Genomic DNA, 17,308 nt, shown 5'->3' with positions numbered 1-17,308 from the left:
TCTCCCTATGTTGCTCAGGCTGGTCTCAAACTCCTGAGTCCAAGCTATCCTCCTACCTCAGCCTCTAGCATAGCTGGGACTACAGGTGCACATCACCATGCCCGGCTATTTTTAACAAAAATTTTTTTATAGAGATGGAGTCTTGCTATATTACCCAGGCTGGCCTCTTGCATTTTCCAAATAATAAATAAGTGTTGGGTTGAACAAAATTATTTTTGGTGATCATTTTCATGCATATCACCTTTCCCTTCCAATAAAAATGGCACCCAACAACTCAAAGAGATGGGTGGAAATTTGGATTCAGTTTGGTCAATAATTAGACTTGTCATATAAATCTTATTATACTAAAAAGTAGTAAATCCTGTGAACCTAATTAAATCTTTGATTATTCTCAAAGAGTAGAGACAAAATTTTAATTTACATGTATATTTTAAAAAAGTGTTTAACTAATTTAGGATCCATTTGGCTGAGCTTTCTAAATGCAGTTTTTTTTTTACACTACGTATAGTTAGGATAAATAAACATCTAGCACCTTGACTGAAAAATATTTCTATTGTAGGGAAGAAGATTATGAAATCATACTGATATGTGCTTCTTTAAATCACAGAAGATTAAGAACTCTTTCGACATTCTGATTTGGTTTGACATCCCTCATTAATGCTAAGTGCTCACTTACTCTAAATATTATGTATATTAGGTGCAGTGTAATTAAGTGTTATGAGTATATACAATTTGATGGCAATTTGATGGTTGAACATAATTCAAATCCACAAAGGAAACAAAGCACAAAGTGAAAAAAGTGTTGCTTCAGTCACTGAGGGTGCCCTGTGGGTGCTCCATCCATAGATACTCAGCACTCAAGTTTCCGTACCTGCCAAAGGCTGCTTGCTGCACCTACGACATTGTGCTTTGCTCCCGACCCAGGCTAGGCTGGGAGTGCTGGGGGGTCATGTCCCAGAGCAGCCTCCCATCAATGAAGGGCAGAAGTTGGTGGATGACTATCCAGCACCCCTGCCCCAGAGGGAAAATTCAGGGGCAGCTTCTCTCTGCCTCCCAGAGGTGCCCCCAGCTCATTTAACCTGCTCATCAGATTTACCCAGCACTGGTGCCTTCCTTTCCCTGGGTTACTTCCCTACTCCTCAACCAGTGTTTCCTGGGATCACCTCCAAGATCAACTACTTGCTCAGGGTCAGCTTCTGTGGAACCCAAAACTAAGATGCAAAATAAGACAAAGGAGAACAAGAGAGGAAAGTTCTAAGCCAATGGATTTGACTAAATTCAAAGTTATAAACAAATAATTTTTATGTTCCCTTAATTAATATTATGGACTTAATCTGCTCATTTTTTCCAGTTAAATTAATTATACTTAGTTCATATAACTTGGAGCAAGTTTTAAAGACAACATGAAATTTATTACATGCTAATGTAAATTATATAGAAGGTGTATACTATTTTCAATAATGTTATATCTAAAAAATAAGTAAATATAGTTTTTCCAGAAAATATTAGCTAGAACCCAGAATAAAACCCAATGGTCCTTAGGATCTTACTCATTAAATGACAAAATATAAGTAGTGGAGTTTATATTGGATGGTAATTTAAATAAAATGTACATAGTAAACATACTAAAATTATCTTTATCCCTTTTCTACTATGGCATTAAGGCAATACAAAATAATAGAAAAATGTGTTTTTTAGCATCCCAAAGTATGTTTAGAGCATATGTGGCTAAAAGTATCTCAGAAACAGATATATATCTGTACTTTTAGAAGTTTCCAATGTCTAGTCAACAAGCTGATTGTGATGAATGAAAAAAGATTCAGTAAAGGGGGAGTCAAGGGAGGAGAAGGAGGAGTAGAGGTGATTCCTGCTGTTGTACCTAGACAGACTCTTCCATTTGGTGCCAGGCGGAGTCCTGAGGATGGACACAGGCACTGTGGCCCTTCTTCTGTGTCTTCACAGCCGTACTGACAGTTTATCATGGCACATGTCCTAGAGTCTGAAAAAGTGGACAAGGATTAGCCTTTCTCTCTTGAGATGATAAAAAGAGCTTACTAAGAAACTATCACCAAATTCTGGGCCATTGAATGGAACATGTTGCATGGCATTATAGGACAAGTTTCATTGTCTGAGTCCCAAACGGAGAGCCAAAAGGAATCAGTAGGGGTGGCATCATGGTGGCCCTGGGGCTGAATCCTACTCATGGTCTGCTTTCTTGGCCACTTCACTGAATTTGACTGTCTTTAGGCAGAGCATGCACCCCTCAAACTGTATCACTTTCTCCACTTGTGTGTGCTCTAGCCACTCTTTTATGTCACCTGGCTGGCCTCAATAGGTTGAAATGCAACTGCTGATGGAGATTATCAACCTGAGTAATCAGGGTAAAAGAATCTACTCTGGAGATCTCTCCATACATATCTAGCCTCAGTGAGAGTCACTTAAGTCACAAGACTTGATCTTTTAGGCGACTGAACTAAAATGTGTGGCAGATATAGCTGATCAGCTATCTGAAAGCCATTCTGGACTCTTTTCTTTTGCCATTCCCAGCACTGAGGCTTTTCCCAGCTTTCCTTCAGCAAGGAGTGGCCATATGATGCAGTGTAGCCAAAGAGATACAAAAATAAGTCCACTGGAGGGACTGGGGCTTCTGGAAAAGATATTACTGCATGATAAAAAGAGACAGGCATGAAAGAGGCATTGGTTCATTGGCATCACCTGTACCCACTTAGTTTTGTCTATTTTCCATGTGTGTATGATGTCTGGAGCTAGGGCAGCCATATTGTAACTATGAGGCCACAAGTGTGAGAGTAAAATCAATACTCTGAGGATGACAGAGACGGACTTCTTCTTGAGCTGCTCTGGAACTGCTTGCCTTCAGCTTTTAAAGTAAATGAGACAATTTACTTGGCTTTTTTGCCACTTGTTGCTAAATATAACTTATCTCACACAAATGCATTTCCATAGCAGCAGTCCAGTATGTGTGGATTAGAAATGCAGGGGGGCTAAGAAACTCATATGGTTTCAGCCCAATGTCCACAACAGAGGGGCATGGTGAATGTACTCCCTCCCTCCATCCCCCTCCAGAACATGCCAATCACCCAGCTGAACAAAAGAGACCCAAGGGGCCAGGTGGAATCCAATCAGCATCCAGGAGAGAGTTCTAGGGCTATCTGGACACTTTGAGCTATAAACAGGGAGGCACAGGTAACCCCTAGATATACAGAAAGAGAACCAATATATTGTAACAAACATCTACCAATGATCATATTACTCCTTTATTCTTTCATCTTTTCTCTTTAGTTGTCTTCTTTTAAAATTAATCTTCAAAATTAACCTAATTCTATCTTTCCATTTGAGGAAAGATATCTTTTTTGGCACTGACTGGGTTTTCATGGAATGTTTCAGAAACATCCATTAGCATATATCTTTTTTGAAATTTTAAGTGATTACTATAAAAGCCTGGATAGTGGTTCCCTTTAGGGAGGGGTGGGAGGAGGAGGTTCTGGCAGAGTTCTATTTGGTGGTGATTACAAGTGTGCTTGCCTTATAAGAATTCATTAAACTATGCATTTGTTTCCTGTGAGTTTCTGTTTAATTTCTAATAATAAGGATTTTTTAAAAAGGCCCTTCCAATGCCCATTTTCAAATGCTTGCTTGCTAGCAGAAGATCTAAGTGACTGGTGGTGTTGGGACACTTGGCCAAGGAGGAGCCCGTGCACTAGGCAAGATTTTATAATCTTGGGAAAACCCAGGATAGGCTGGGGAGTCCGTGCAACTCCGCAACCACAGGAAGCTGGCTGAAGGCACAGGCTCTGGGTTTGTTGGGGGCTGCAAGGCAGAGGAAAGAAAGATGGAGAGAGAAAAGGGGAGAAGGAAGGCAGGCAGGGAGGGTGGGTTTCCCTTTCAGCTGGAACATAAAACCTGAAAAGCCTTCCCTCTCAATGAATGAATGGGTATAGACTCTCACTCTCCCATAGGACATGGGTTTTTCTTTATCACAGAAGGGCTTTTCTTTCAAGGAATGTGAGTAAGTCGGAATTTATTTCCAACAAGTATCACTAATCTTTGGGAGTGGGGCAAGGGGCGTGAGAAAGTTAGCTGGTGGGAAGAATTGATGTTTCGAGAAGGAATTTAAATGTATCACTTCCCTAAAACAATCTGCTTATATTGTTCAACGTGCTTATTTTCATGAGGAAACTCAACAGGGCTCTGCATATATATAGATGCAGATATAGATATATAATTTATTTTTCTCCTAGTTTGCCTTTTTATTTATAAAGTAAGCGTTCAGAATAGGCAAATCCCTAGAGAAGGAAGGCAGATTTGTAGTTGCCAGGGGCTGGAGGAGGGGGAGTGGGGAGTGACTGGTTCTGGTTTCCTTTTGGAGTGATGAAGATCTTCTGGAACTCGATAGGGGTGATGGTTGTACAACATTGTGAATGTACTAAAAGCCACTGAATTGTTCACTTGAAATTTAAAATAATGTGAATTTCACGTTATTTTACCGCCTTTTTTTTTTTTCCTGAGATTACAGGTGCACTACCATGCCCAGCTAATTTTTGTATTTTGTTTTTAGTAGAGACGGGGTTTCGTCATGTTGGCCAGGCTGGTCTTGAACTCCTGACCTCAGGTGATCCACCCGCCTCAGCCTCCCAAAGTGCTGGAATTACAGGTGTGAGCCACCGTGCCCAGTCAGCACTTACTTTTTAAAAAAAATTATGGAAGCTGGGCATGGTGGCTCACGCCTGTAATCCCAGGACTTTGAGAGGCCGAAGTGGGTGGATCACCTGAGGTCAAGAGTTTGAGACCAGCCTGACCAACATGAAGAAACCCCATCTCTACTAAAAATACAAAAAGTAGCCAGGCGTGGTGGCATGTGCCTATAGTCCCAGCTAGTTGGGAGGCTGAGGCAGGAGAATCGCTTGAACTCAAGAGGCAGAAGTTGCAGTGAGCTGAGATCACACCACTTCACTCCAGCCTGGGTGACAGAGCGAGACTCTGTCTTGAAAAAAAAAAAAAAAAGAAGAAGAAAGAAAGAAGGAAAGAAAGGAAAGAAAAGAAAGAAAGAAACAAGTGCCACAAAACATTTTAGCTGGGGGCAATATTAGAGATTTTATAAAAAATCACTGAAGTCAGCTTTTCCCCAAGCATCAAATGGCAAAAGCCAAGCCTTAAACATTAACTGAGATCAGCGTGGCAGTTGAAACTTACTCACACACGTGGCATCTGGCATGAGCATGTGGCCACTGAGGCAAAAGCACTTGTAGCTTCCGTGTGTATTCACACATCTGTGTTGGCACGGCCGGGGTTTCATTCCACACTCATTCATATCTGCAGGGACATTTAGAAAACAGGGAAAGGTGAACTGAATCAGGAAACTTCCAGATGGGGAATATTAGACCCCAGTCTTAGAAAGGACAACTGGGTTAGCTTCCCTGAACACCACCACTTACCCACCTTCTCTCTGACCATCAAATTCTATTTTAAAGGATTGGCGACAATGTGTAGCAAATGGAATAATTATACACCACTGGAAGGAATGTAAATTGGTACAATACTTTGGAAAACTGCTTGGCAGAATCTACTAGAACTATATTTAGACATACTCATGACCTGGAAATTCCAGTCCTGGGAATATACCCAACAGAAATGTAGATTTTTGCCCACCAAAAAAACCCCTACATACTAAAATGATCATAATAGCATGATACCAGATAGCTCCAAACTAGAAGTAATCCAAACACCTCCCAACAGAAGAATAGATAAACGACTTGTATATTCACACAATGGAATACTATACAGCAATGAAACTGAACAAATGACAACTATAGGCAATAATGGATGAATCTCACAATTCAATGATATTGAGTGGAAGCTGGATATAAACGTGTACATACTGTATGAGTCCATTTATATACAGTTAAAAAAATAAGCACAGCTAATCTGTGATATAAGAGGTCAAGATATGGTTCTCTCACTGGCAGTGGAAGTGACTGGAAGTTGTGTGAGGGAGTCTTCTGAAGGGCCAAGTTTCTGGCTTTTGATCTAGATACTAGTGACATGGGCATTTAGAAAAATTCATTGAGCCATACATTTTTTATATATGCACAATTCTATGTGTATACTACTTGAACAAAAATTTAGAAATAGATAATTTATATATTTCTGCCTTTCATGCTATTCCAAGCAGCCGCTGACATAGGCTGACAGCACAGCCTGTGTCAATTATTATTATTTCGCGTGGCCCCTGCGCTGGCCAAATTGCCTCAGCTCACATTCCTCTAGAGGGAGCCCTGTTAGACAGCTCTTAGTGGTGAAGTTGGAGGACAATATTTAATCCTAAGTAAAGATGTTCACAGGATGACATTTGGGCTGGATGATTAAAAAATATATATATATATATATGTTAATTATATATATGAAATATACATATGAATTATATATATGTGAATTATATATATATGAAATATATATATGACGTTCACAGGATGTTAAGTGATAAAAGAAGGTTACAAAACTCTGTGTACAGATCATTCCAAAATTTGTTTAAAAAATACATAGGAAAAGAAAAGCCTAGGAGGGTATGCTCTAAATGCGACTAATGGTTATCTTCAGGTGGTAAGATCGAGGGTGACTTTCTTCTCTGTGCTTTTGGGTTTTCTAAAACAACAACAACAACAACTTAAGAATAAGTAACATTTTTATTAAAATAAAAAATGACACAGAAGGAAAATAAAACTTTAAAAAGGATTATCTGTAGAGGATGTTACCTTTAGAAATGTGGTCACGTGAGGGTGTCATATCTTAACCCTACCAGGGAAGATACAGAGAGGAAAAAAAACAAATTCCATGGAAGGCAAAAGGTCAGCATGGTAACAGATTCTTGAAAATAAGGAGCTGCTTTCATCTCTGAAAAGATCCTTATATGGGGATTTTTCAACGCCCTAGCTGGACATTTGAAACCCTCTTCTCCACTGCCTATCCCCTTTACCCTACCATCTCCCTCATAGAACCTAACCTCTTCAAATGGGGAAACTGAAAAATGCTGATTGGACATAATGGGAAACCCAGGAATATCCCATAGCTTGGCCCTAACTCTGAGGTGACTCACTCATTTCTTGGAAGAGTGTTTTGGGAAAGACATGAGTTGAGGGCTGAGGCCTGTCACCATTAATGGATGTACGTGGACTTTGATCAGGCTGCCACAGGGCAGAGAGGCTGTGGGAAGAAGACAGACTGCCTCAAAACTTCATCCAACTGGACCACTCCCTCAACATTAATATTTTGCTGGGACTTTAAAACTAGCATGAAAAATATTGTCTCTATTCCAAATCTCTTGAGACAGTATCTTGGTTCAGAATCCAAAACATATGGAAAACCAAGTTTTCTGCTGTAAAACCTCTGGTGAAGGGTATAGCTGAATTATTACTTATGAAAGCATGATTCTTTTTTTTTTTTTTTTTGAGATGGAGTCTCGCTCTGTTGCCCAGGCTGCAGTGCAGTGGCGTGATCTCGGCTCACTGCAACTTCCGCCTCCTGGGTTCAAGTGATTCTCCTGCCTTAGTCTCCCGAGTAGCTAGGATTACAGGCATTCGCCACCACGCCCGGCTAATTTTTGTATTTTTAGTAGAGATGGGGTTTTGCCATGTTGGCCAGGCTGGTCTCAAACTCCTGATCTCAGGTGATCCACCCACCTCAGCCTCCCTAAGTGCTGGGATTACAGGTGTGAGCCACTGTGCCCACCCTGAATGCACGATTCTTGAAGCACCTCTCTCAAGCAATTGCATGCAATTCTAAGAAACATCTTCAGGGCTCTGGCCTCTATGCTGGTGGTAGGACACAGAGAGCCAGATTGCTCTCCGAGACTGTAGGGCTGGCAGCTCAAAGAGCGGCTATTTCAGTTTATGGGGCTAACCTCTGGGCTTGGCAGCAAGGGCTGGGTGTGGTAGAGTGGAGTGGGTGTCCAGTCTTCTCTGAAACTCCATTCTCCAAGGGCAGCTGAATTAGATTTACTGCTCTTTGTTCAACTTCATTATAGGACTGGGGACCCTTTCTGAATTATTGAAGATTTCTTCATGCCAGGGTTTCTTAACTTCTATTGACACAAATCATTATTTGTTGTGGGGGCTGTTCTGTGCATTGCAGGATGTTTAGCAGCATCCCTGGGCTCCACTCACTAGATGCCAGGAGTACCTCCCACATCCAGTTATGACAACCAAAATTGTCCCCAGTCATTGTCAAGTATCCCGTGGATGACAAAATCACCCAAGTGATTTTGCTGATCTATAGCAAAGACCATATCCCTTGCTCCAATGAGGCACTTTTATTCACCACGTTTAGAGCAGGGTTTTTCAGCCTTCGCACTACTGACATTTGGGTCTGATCATTCTTTGTTGTGGGTACTGCTATCCTGTGCATTGTGTAAGGTGCTTAGCAGCATCCCTGATCTCTACCCATTAGACACCAGTAGCACCCCCTCCAAATGTCTTCAGACACTGCCAGATGTTGCCCTGGATAAGGCTCCCAGATTTGGCAAATAAAAATACAAGATTCCAGCTGGGTGTGGTGGTGTGTGCCTGTAGTCAGGAGTCTGAGGCGAGAGGATTGCTTTGAGGCCAGGAGATCATGGATGCAGTATAGTCACTGTACTCCAGCCTAGGCAACATAGTGAGACCCCCATCTCTAAACAAAACAGTAAAGGACTCTCAGATAAATTTGAATGTCAGATAAATGACTAATACTTTTAATGTGTACACACATCTCATATACTATTTTGAGAACTTGTTTGGAGGTGCTAGCAGGGGAGCACAGCTAATATACCCTTGACTGAAGGTAAGTCCTCCTCTATTGGGGATGGTCGTCCTCTCCGCCCGAGTGCGCAGCTTCAGGAGGGACACACATGGAGCAGTGAGGGAGGAAGGGGACATCTGCCTAGCCAGCCAGATCAGCCAAATCAACCCAGGTGAGCAATGGGGTGACATGTCACAGCCAGATCACCCTTACATCCCCTATATACTATTTTGAACAAACACATACTATAAAATTATTTGTTGTTTATCTGAAATTTAAATCTAACTGGGTATCTGTATTTTATCTGGCAACTGTTCCTGAGAGACAAAATTACCTGGGTTGAGAACCACTGTTATAGATATTATCATCTCTTTAATGTTTTCAGACAAACGATCTAGGATGAAAGTTATAAATTATCTATTACGATATATCAAGACCAGGTGTGGTGGCTAAGCCTTTAATTCCAGCACTTTGGGAGGGCAAGGCGGGAGGATGGCTTGAGCCCAGGAGTTCAAGACCAGCCTGGGCAACGTAGTGGGACCTCATCTATACAAAAACTGTAAAAAGTAGCCAGGCATGGTGGTGTGTGCCTGTGGTCCCTGCTACTCAGAAGGCTGAGATGGGAGGATTGCTAGAGCCCAGGTGGTTGAGGCTGCAGTGAGCTGTGATCACGCCACTGTACTCTACCCTGGGTGACACAGCGAGACTCTGTCTCAAAAAAAAAAAAAAAGTATATGAAGTATAATAAAAATATGCATGTCGTTCAACCCAACAATTCCACTTTTAAATATTTTTCCTACAAAAATATTCATTCAAGAAAGCAGGGCTATGCATAGAACAATGTTAGATTTAGCACTGTTTGTAATGGCAAAAAATTGGAGACAACATAAATGATAATGGTTAAATAAAGCATATTTTTGCATAAAGGATAAAAGTATTCACACTAGGATCTAGGATACAGCCTTAAAAAATGTAAAGTAGTTCTGTGTGTGCTGACATGCAAAGATGCCTACGAGAAATACTTACATTTGTACTATCACAGAAAAAGACTTCCAGGATCTTAGACAAACTTAACTATGCTTATAGTAACAACTAGTGGTGATCACTCTCACTTTTAAATGTATATTTTTTTGCACTGTTGGATTTTTAAAAATAAAAATATACTTACAATACTTAGGTAGTTTAAAAAGCAATAAAATTATTTACCTTTTAAAAAGGCTCTTTTTTTCTGTGTTATGGAAAGAGATGAAATAAAAAAGTAAAAAATATAAAAGACCTTTAGCTTATAAAAAAAAAAGGTAAAAAAAAAAAAAAAGAAAAGAAAAAAGGTCTTTTATTGGGCATCCTGACAAAAACATCAGACTTTTTACATTTTTCAAGGAGAAGAGATTGAAAAACTTGTCCTGAAAGCACCTTCATTTGAAGATTTGACTTAAAAAAAAACCCTAAGAAATCCTGCGTACCATATTGTGTTGCCAGCCCTGCTGCAATGATTGAATTTGAACTATGACCCCGGGCTACCTTACTGACCTTGACTGCAGGTTTTCCCAGTGTATCCTGGAAAGCATCTGCATTTGTTTGGTCCCACGCACTCACCAAACTTACATCCAGGTTCGCATGTAGCTGTGGAAGGAAAAGATGTCTTGATGATAAAAGAACAGTAGTTAGTGTAGTGAAATGCACGCAAAACTTCGCTGTGTTCTGTGTGGCAGAGAACTCATGGGGACATACAGAGGACAATCTGCCTCCCTTTGAATCTGTTTTCATGTTTCAGACACTGGAAAGTATTTTTCTTGTGAATGAGATTACCCCACCTCCACCCCCACCCACCACACCCCCACCCAACGCATGCAAGTTTAGTGTGACTTTGCTCGGCAACGCCACACTTCCAGTGGTATTCAATGAAATATAAAGCCTTCCAGACCACAGTCAGCCAGTTTTGCATGCAAACACAAAAGATTTAATAAAATAAGTATAATGTTGGAACTGGAAGAGACTCCAGAGTAACCCTGGGCAAATGCCAAAGTCATTCCCCTTCCTTCTGTCTCTTGCCTCGTTTCATTTCCTCCATATTTTCTCCATTTCTCTTTTAAATGATCAAAATCTTTTTAATGCTGCACATTATCAGTCAGACTGAACAACCAACAGATTGGAGGCAGGAAGGTGCTACTTCTAGCCCTAAGGATGGGAACTAAAAGCATCATGATGATGATGAGGATGATGATGGAGGCATGAGAAAGCATGACAAAAGTAGGATTTGTTTTTCTATTTTATTCACTTCTGTATCCCAACTCCTGACACAAAGTAGACAATAAATATTTGTTCAATGAATAAAGTGGTAGGAAAAACAACAGGGGTAGGATGTTATAACCGATTCAGTTGGGGGCAAGAAAACAAATAGTCAAAGATGATGGACAGTTTCATTCCAGCTCACAGGGAGGTTATAAGGAGAAAAAGCAGTAGATAGGAAAAAAGGAAAATGGGAAAGCCCCAAGAGTAGAAAGGGAGAGGATATAATATATGAGAGAGAAAGAAGACTTTTAGGGTATCAAGGACTCTCAGCAGTTTCTGGATACAGTAGGGGCTCAAGAAATAGCCATAATAGGAAAGAATGACTCAGCAATTGCCCAGGATTGGTGCCTACTTCTCCATCCATCAATTCCCCTGGCTCACAGTAGGTCCACCTCTAAGAAAGCCTATTCTTAAATATACCAGCATCTTTCCCTACAACCCCAGATCCTATTTTTTGTTATTATCATCATTCCTCTACCAGTTACATGGACTCAAAAAATTCCGTTGTCTATTTTTTCTTGTCTCCAGACCACTCAGTTGCAACATCCTATCCCTGTTTCTACCACCAACTCATTCATTGAACAACTATCTATCTAGCTAATGGGAACTGCCTTGCCCACAGATACTTGGAAGATGATGCTGAATCCCTCTCTCTCCCTGCTTTCCCCACCACAGCTTGTGACCAGTGCCTCACTGATGCAGGAGTCTAACAGCCTAGTTCCTCGTTTTTTGGCAGGACAAACTCTGGTGCAATTAACGCCCTAGAGGTCCCTGTGGGATCAGGCTGAAGCTAGACTTCTTCTGAAACCATATCTCTGCCTAACCTCTTACCATGCTCCCTCACTCCCTTGCAAATTGCTCCTAAGATAACTTTCAATGGAATATTTGTACAAGAATCCCCCTTTCAGGCTCTGTTCCTAGCAAACTTGATGTCAGACACGACATTAAACTAATAGTCCAAAAGCATAGCTCTGATCATGCCACGCCTTGCACAGAGGTCATAATATAATCTTTGTTCCATCCTGAATACAGTACAGGTATCATAACCAAGTTAAAACTAGCATGATCTGGCCAGGCATGGTGGCTCCAGCCTGTAATCCCAGCACTTTGGGAGGCCGAGGAGGGTGGATCACCTGAGGTCAGGAGTTTGAGACCAGCCTGGCCAACATGGTAAAACCGCATCTCTACTAAAAATACAAAAATTAGCCAGCCGTGGTGGCGGGCACCTGTAATCCTAGCTACTTGGGAGACTGAGGCAGGAGAATCACTTGAACCCAGGAGGCAGAGGTTGCAGTGAGCTGAGATTGCGCTGCTGCACTCCAGCCTGGGTGACAAAGCAAGACTCTGTCAAAAAAAAAAAAAAAAAATTCAAACCTAGCCTGATCTGGCCTCCACCTTCTTTTCTAACCCCTTCCCCCCACCTCCCCCCCGACAAAGGCAACACTGTGGGCAAAAGACATTGCTTGCTATTCTCTAGACCTACCCTTTACTTTCTGCCTTTTCCTACCCCTCCCTAGGATACTCTTCCCTGGGTTTCCAGTAGTTCATATCCTCCCCATTCTTCAAGGACCACCTTACATGGCCCCTTCTTCTAAAAGCCTTTACAGATGTCTCCAGCCACCTATGAATGCCCACTCAACTTCGAGAACTCCACAGAACTTTGGCAGGCCTCTCCTGTGCAACTGATCAGTTTTTGTCTTATTAAATAATGAGGCATATATTTGGCTACAGTGCTTGTCTTTCATCCGCTACTTGTTTCCAAGTGCCTTCGGGACAGGGACTTAAACATTCATCATTATTTCCCCTGTAGCATTTAATATAGTGTTGTAAACATGTTAAATATTTGAATATTTTTGAATAATGAATAAAGTAATTACTGTAGAACTTTTAACGGGGGAACATTTTATGGCCCTGAACAAATCATTAGGGAAAAATGCTTCCCCAGCAAAGTTTTTCCACTTTTAGAGACAAAAGAGAGAGAATTTAATTTCCAGTGTCTACTTTGTTATGGATATGTACTTGGAGTTGCAACTTTAAATTCAGATGTTAGAAAAATAAATCTTTTTTTTTTTTTTTTTTTTTTTTTAAAGCCCTGAAGACCTCTAGTTGTTCCCTGGAAACTGATTTCCAATGTGGTCCAGACAGGAAAGCCCAGCATAAATGCCAAATAGAACATAGGAGAAATGGTGAATAATACCCTTGTAAAGCTTCAGTAAGATGTTTTCAATTTACAGTAACTTTGGATCTGTGACTTCAACAGCCAATCGACAGCAAGGGAAATTCAGTTTGTGTTTAAAATGGCCTGAGATTGAAGCATGCTTTAGACAAAGTAAAAATCTTGTTTAGTTCTCCCCTCAGCTTCTCTGTCTGAAGCTTTTCATCAGGTACTTGTTTATGGACAACTCTGTATTTCATCTCACTGAAGTGGCATACATTTTAAGGTTAATGATATCGAACTGATGAGACCCTGCCTTGGGAGGAGATTTAGACAGGGTAGAGGCTGAGAGCTAGAAAGCTCCAGGATACATAGAGGCAAGGCTTCAAGAGGAGTGAAGGGCAAATAGATGGACAGAGGGGAAGGCCTGGGTAGACTGTGACCTCACAGCCTGGGGTCTGGCTCTCCTTGTTGGGGCAGGTTGATGTGTATTCTTATTTATCATGCATCCCACAACTCTGGCTTAGAAATCAGAAACCCAGCAATCAGGGAATAACTACCCTGTTATTTGGTGCTTCAAGAAACATATGACTTTACCATCAAGAAGGACCATGCAAATTGGATAAAACATGATACACATTTTAGATCTAAAAATCATTGCAATTTTAAGACCTGAACATTTGACTGGAGCAGTAGGTGTGCTGACCGTCTCTTCAGCTTGCAAAACTTGCATAGTGAGCATTTTGCTTGAACCCCCTGCACTTGCCCTTTTAACACCTTGCCTTCATTTATTCACCAGCGACATGCTGGGTCTTACAAGTTTTACGGCAGTAGACGCTGTTGTTCGTGCAACTGTAAGAGAGACTCTAAATCATGTGTTTCACGTGGTTTTTGCCCCTTTCCACCTGACTGACTTCAAATAAAAATGTGTTATGTTGTGTCTAGCAAAAGAATAAAGCCACAGTTAATCCCCCCATCACCTGGTGCTTTAATGACGAGAAGTCTGTGATGAGAATTATTGGTCCTTCCTGAAGGAATGGTAATTTATGAGGTATTTTCTATGCATGCCAGGTAATGAACTCACCCTTTAATGCATACATTCCTTACTCTCAGAGGTAGGTATTGCTCTCTCCATGTTGCAGAGGAGGAAATTGAGCCTTAGCTAGCTTACCTTAGCTAGCTTGCCCAAGGTCACCCACGTCAGTCTGGTTCTCAATGCCGTTGATCATGACACTATCAGTCCAATCAGGATGAGGACCCACCCTTTTAATTGACACAAGTCCCAGGAGGATATTCTAACTTCCTTTATCTAAGTGTGCAATGATGATCTTTGTTTTTGTCCAGTATTTTTATGCTTTTGTCATCTTGTCACAAGCAAACTATGATGGCAGAAGGTTTTGCATAATATGGAACATGTGGGAAAATATCAATGTTTTCTATTGTTTTATAGATTTTGGATATTATCAAGTTCTGACCCCACTTATGGTCAATCCAGATATTTTTTAACCAGCCAGAGAGAAGGAGGTTGGGGCAGGAACAGAGCAGCAAAAAGAAGGTGGCATTGTTATTCCTAAAAATAGCTAACATGTTAGTGCTTTTATGGGACCTGCAATTGTATTGTTATCCCATTTAATAGATAAATAACTTAGGATGAGGCACATGCTACCTACTGAAGGACACAGGGACAGTGAGAGTAGACTCCTGCCCTGAAGGAATACACCCCTGGTGAGACAGTCAGGAGGAATGTGGATTTGGTTCTGCTACACTGCCAGTGTTGGTCGTTATGGAAAGTCATAAAAAGAAAAACAAGGCAAAAACTTTATGTTCATCTCTGCCCTCCCCAACCTCCTTGAAATGATCACAGGCCTCTCTTGGAGTTCCTAACACATAGTCTGAGAAACAATGTCCAAGGCAAATTATGGTTCCTTGGTTTGCAATGTACAAAAAAATCAGCAAAATACTTAAAATCTTTGCATATATGCATATGTACCTTGAAAACATTTAGAAATTGGCAGTATGGATTTTAAAAATGTGAGTTACAAATCTATAGGCTAAAAGGTGTACTTATTTTGTGGCTGAAGCCTACTGGTTGGGTGATTAATAATTAAAAAGTTTATTGCTTTGGAAATCACTTAAACTATAATTAGAGGAGAAATTTACTGGCCTGCTTTTGCCCATCTTAGTTCCTTTAGATTAAAAAGAAAACCAAAAACAAACAACCCAGTTATACTCACTAAGATAATCACAAAAATAATTGACAAGACAGTCTTCTAAAATAAATCATGTCAAGTATGATGGCGTCAGCCACATTTTGTCTGGGAAGAGATCTCATAGGAACCCAGACCTTGGTTATTGGTAGTTATGCATGTCCTTGCCTAAGAGATCCACTGGCAATTTTGTGGCAGTTCATGGTATGACAGACAAAAACCTAAGGGCCTTGATCCAAGTGCAGGGTCTGAGTTTTTACAAAATTACCTTCACAGACTCCCTTGCTGTTTCTTCTCCAGCCGTAGCAGCAGGCCAGTTTAGTTCCATAGTGACAGACCCCAGGCTGACGTGCCGATGCTAACAACCCGTGATGCCTTGCACTGCAGATAAAGAACTACATGTTAGTATTGAGAAAACAGAAAAGACAACAGAAACTCTTCCCTACTACTAAAAGAACCAGAGATGTCAATTACCTGGTTAATTTCAACGAACCCGCAGTAACTGCTAAATTAGATTTTGAAAACCTGAATTTTGGGGTTGCCAGCCTTCCTCAATAATTAGTTTCAACCATTTCCTTCTTCCCCACGGTTAAAAGAATTGGGTTACATAATCTATAAAACTAGGGCACATGAAGATGTCCAAAATGTATGTTTTTGAACCTTGTAGAGTGCCACTTTTCAGATCTGCTCTGTATACGCACAGCAACTATCCAGTTTTTTGTCTATTTCAGTGACTTTCTAATCCTGTGGCTTTGTCCCAGACCAGAGCTCTGCACTTTTACCCCACTGGCACCTGGGAACCATTGAATAGACTGGAATCAACATACACTATAGATGATTAAGAGCTGGAAGGGCTCGTTCAGCAAAGCCCTGTCATGTTACAGAGGAGGAAACTCCAGTCCAATGGAGTGGAGTCACATCCCCAGCAGAGCTGGGTGTTGGAAATTCTAGCCCAGGGTTCGTTCCCATTCCACATGACCTCCTGGAAACCCAATTTGCTAAACTGCTTAATTTTAGAGCAAAGATCCGCAAACATTTTCTGTAAAAAGCCAGATGGTAAGTATTTTAGGCTTTGTAGGGCCATAAGATATCTGTCCAAGTACAAAAGCAGCCATAGGCAATAGTAAACAGATGGGCATGATTGTGTTCCAATAAAACTTTATTTATTGACACTGAAATTTGAATAGCACCAATTTTCCTGTGTCATGATATAGTATTCTCCTTTTGCTCCATCTTCTAACATTTAAAAATGTAAAAACTGTTCTTCGCTCATGGGCTGTTTATAAAGAGGGGATCACCTAGCTTTGGCCTGCAGGCTGTAGCTTGCCTGATCTAAATGCCTGAAAAAGGTGAGCCCCCTGTCCCCCACCAAGTGCCCCCAAGTAGTGCCGCCATGGATGAAGCTCACTGCATGTTTACCTACTTACTGTCCTGGTATTGGACAGGGTTGCTACCAGACTTTGAAGGAAAATACTTGCATTGTATGTTTAGTGGAGGGCTGTGATTATTTCCTTACACATATTAAATACACTGTAAAAATGTTTCCTGGGCTCTTTAACAGACAAAGGAATGCACATTTTACCATGTGCTTTCTGCTACAGAACTGAACTTTATGCAAGTTAATAATATCTAAGTCAAGGTCGGGAAGTTAAACAACCTTGTAGATTTCTCTCATGATCTGCCTCTCCCACAAATGTGATTACTCAGTTAAGAGCTATAAAGATATGGTCTGAGACATTTCATTTACTGAGAGCACCAAATGCGAGCATGATTTTAACATTTACTTTTTCTTGAAGGGGACTTTTTTTCATTTTTTAATGGAATTAATTTTAGGGATTCATAAGTCACTCAAACATTTAGAATA

The 17,308-nt window shown here is 40.9% G+C and overlaps 1 protein-coding gene and 1 long non-coding RNA gene across 3 annotated transcripts in view; one reads left to right on the top strand and one right to left on the bottom strand.

Annotated features, from left to right (window-relative positions):
* Positions 1-17,308, bottom strand: part of EGFL6 (EGF like domain multiple 6) — a 63,374-nt gene that overhangs the window by 27,545 nt on the left and 18,521 nt on the right. For both annotated transcript variants that reach the window (XM_054472925.1, XM_054472926.1), the window contains exons 2-5: positions 15,713-15,825; positions 10,321-10,413; positions 5,212-5,331; positions 1,880-1,999 (exon numbers count right to left, since the gene is read on the bottom strand). In XM_054472925.1, coding sequence (XP_054328900.1) covers positions 1,880-1,999; positions 5,212-5,331; positions 10,321-10,413; positions 15,713-15,825 — 446 coding nt within the window. The remainder of the gene's footprint in view (positions 1-1,879; positions 2,000-5,211; positions 5,332-10,320; positions 10,414-15,712; positions 15,826-17,308) is intronic.
* LOC134738993 (uncharacterized) overlaps positions 1-17,308 on the top strand; it is a 67,374-nt gene that overhangs the window by 46,871 nt on the left and 3,195 nt on the right. The window lies entirely within an intron of this gene.

This window comes from Pongo pygmaeus, chromosome X (assembly GCF_028885625.2).
Source record: "Pongo pygmaeus isolate AG05252 chromosome X, NHGRI_mPonPyg2-v2.0_pri, whole genome shotgun sequence".
Classification (NCBI taxonomy): Eukaryota; Metazoa; Chordata; class Mammalia; order Primates; family Hominidae; genus Pongo; species Pongo pygmaeus.
This window is presented reverse-complemented; position numbering and strand designations above follow the sequence as displayed.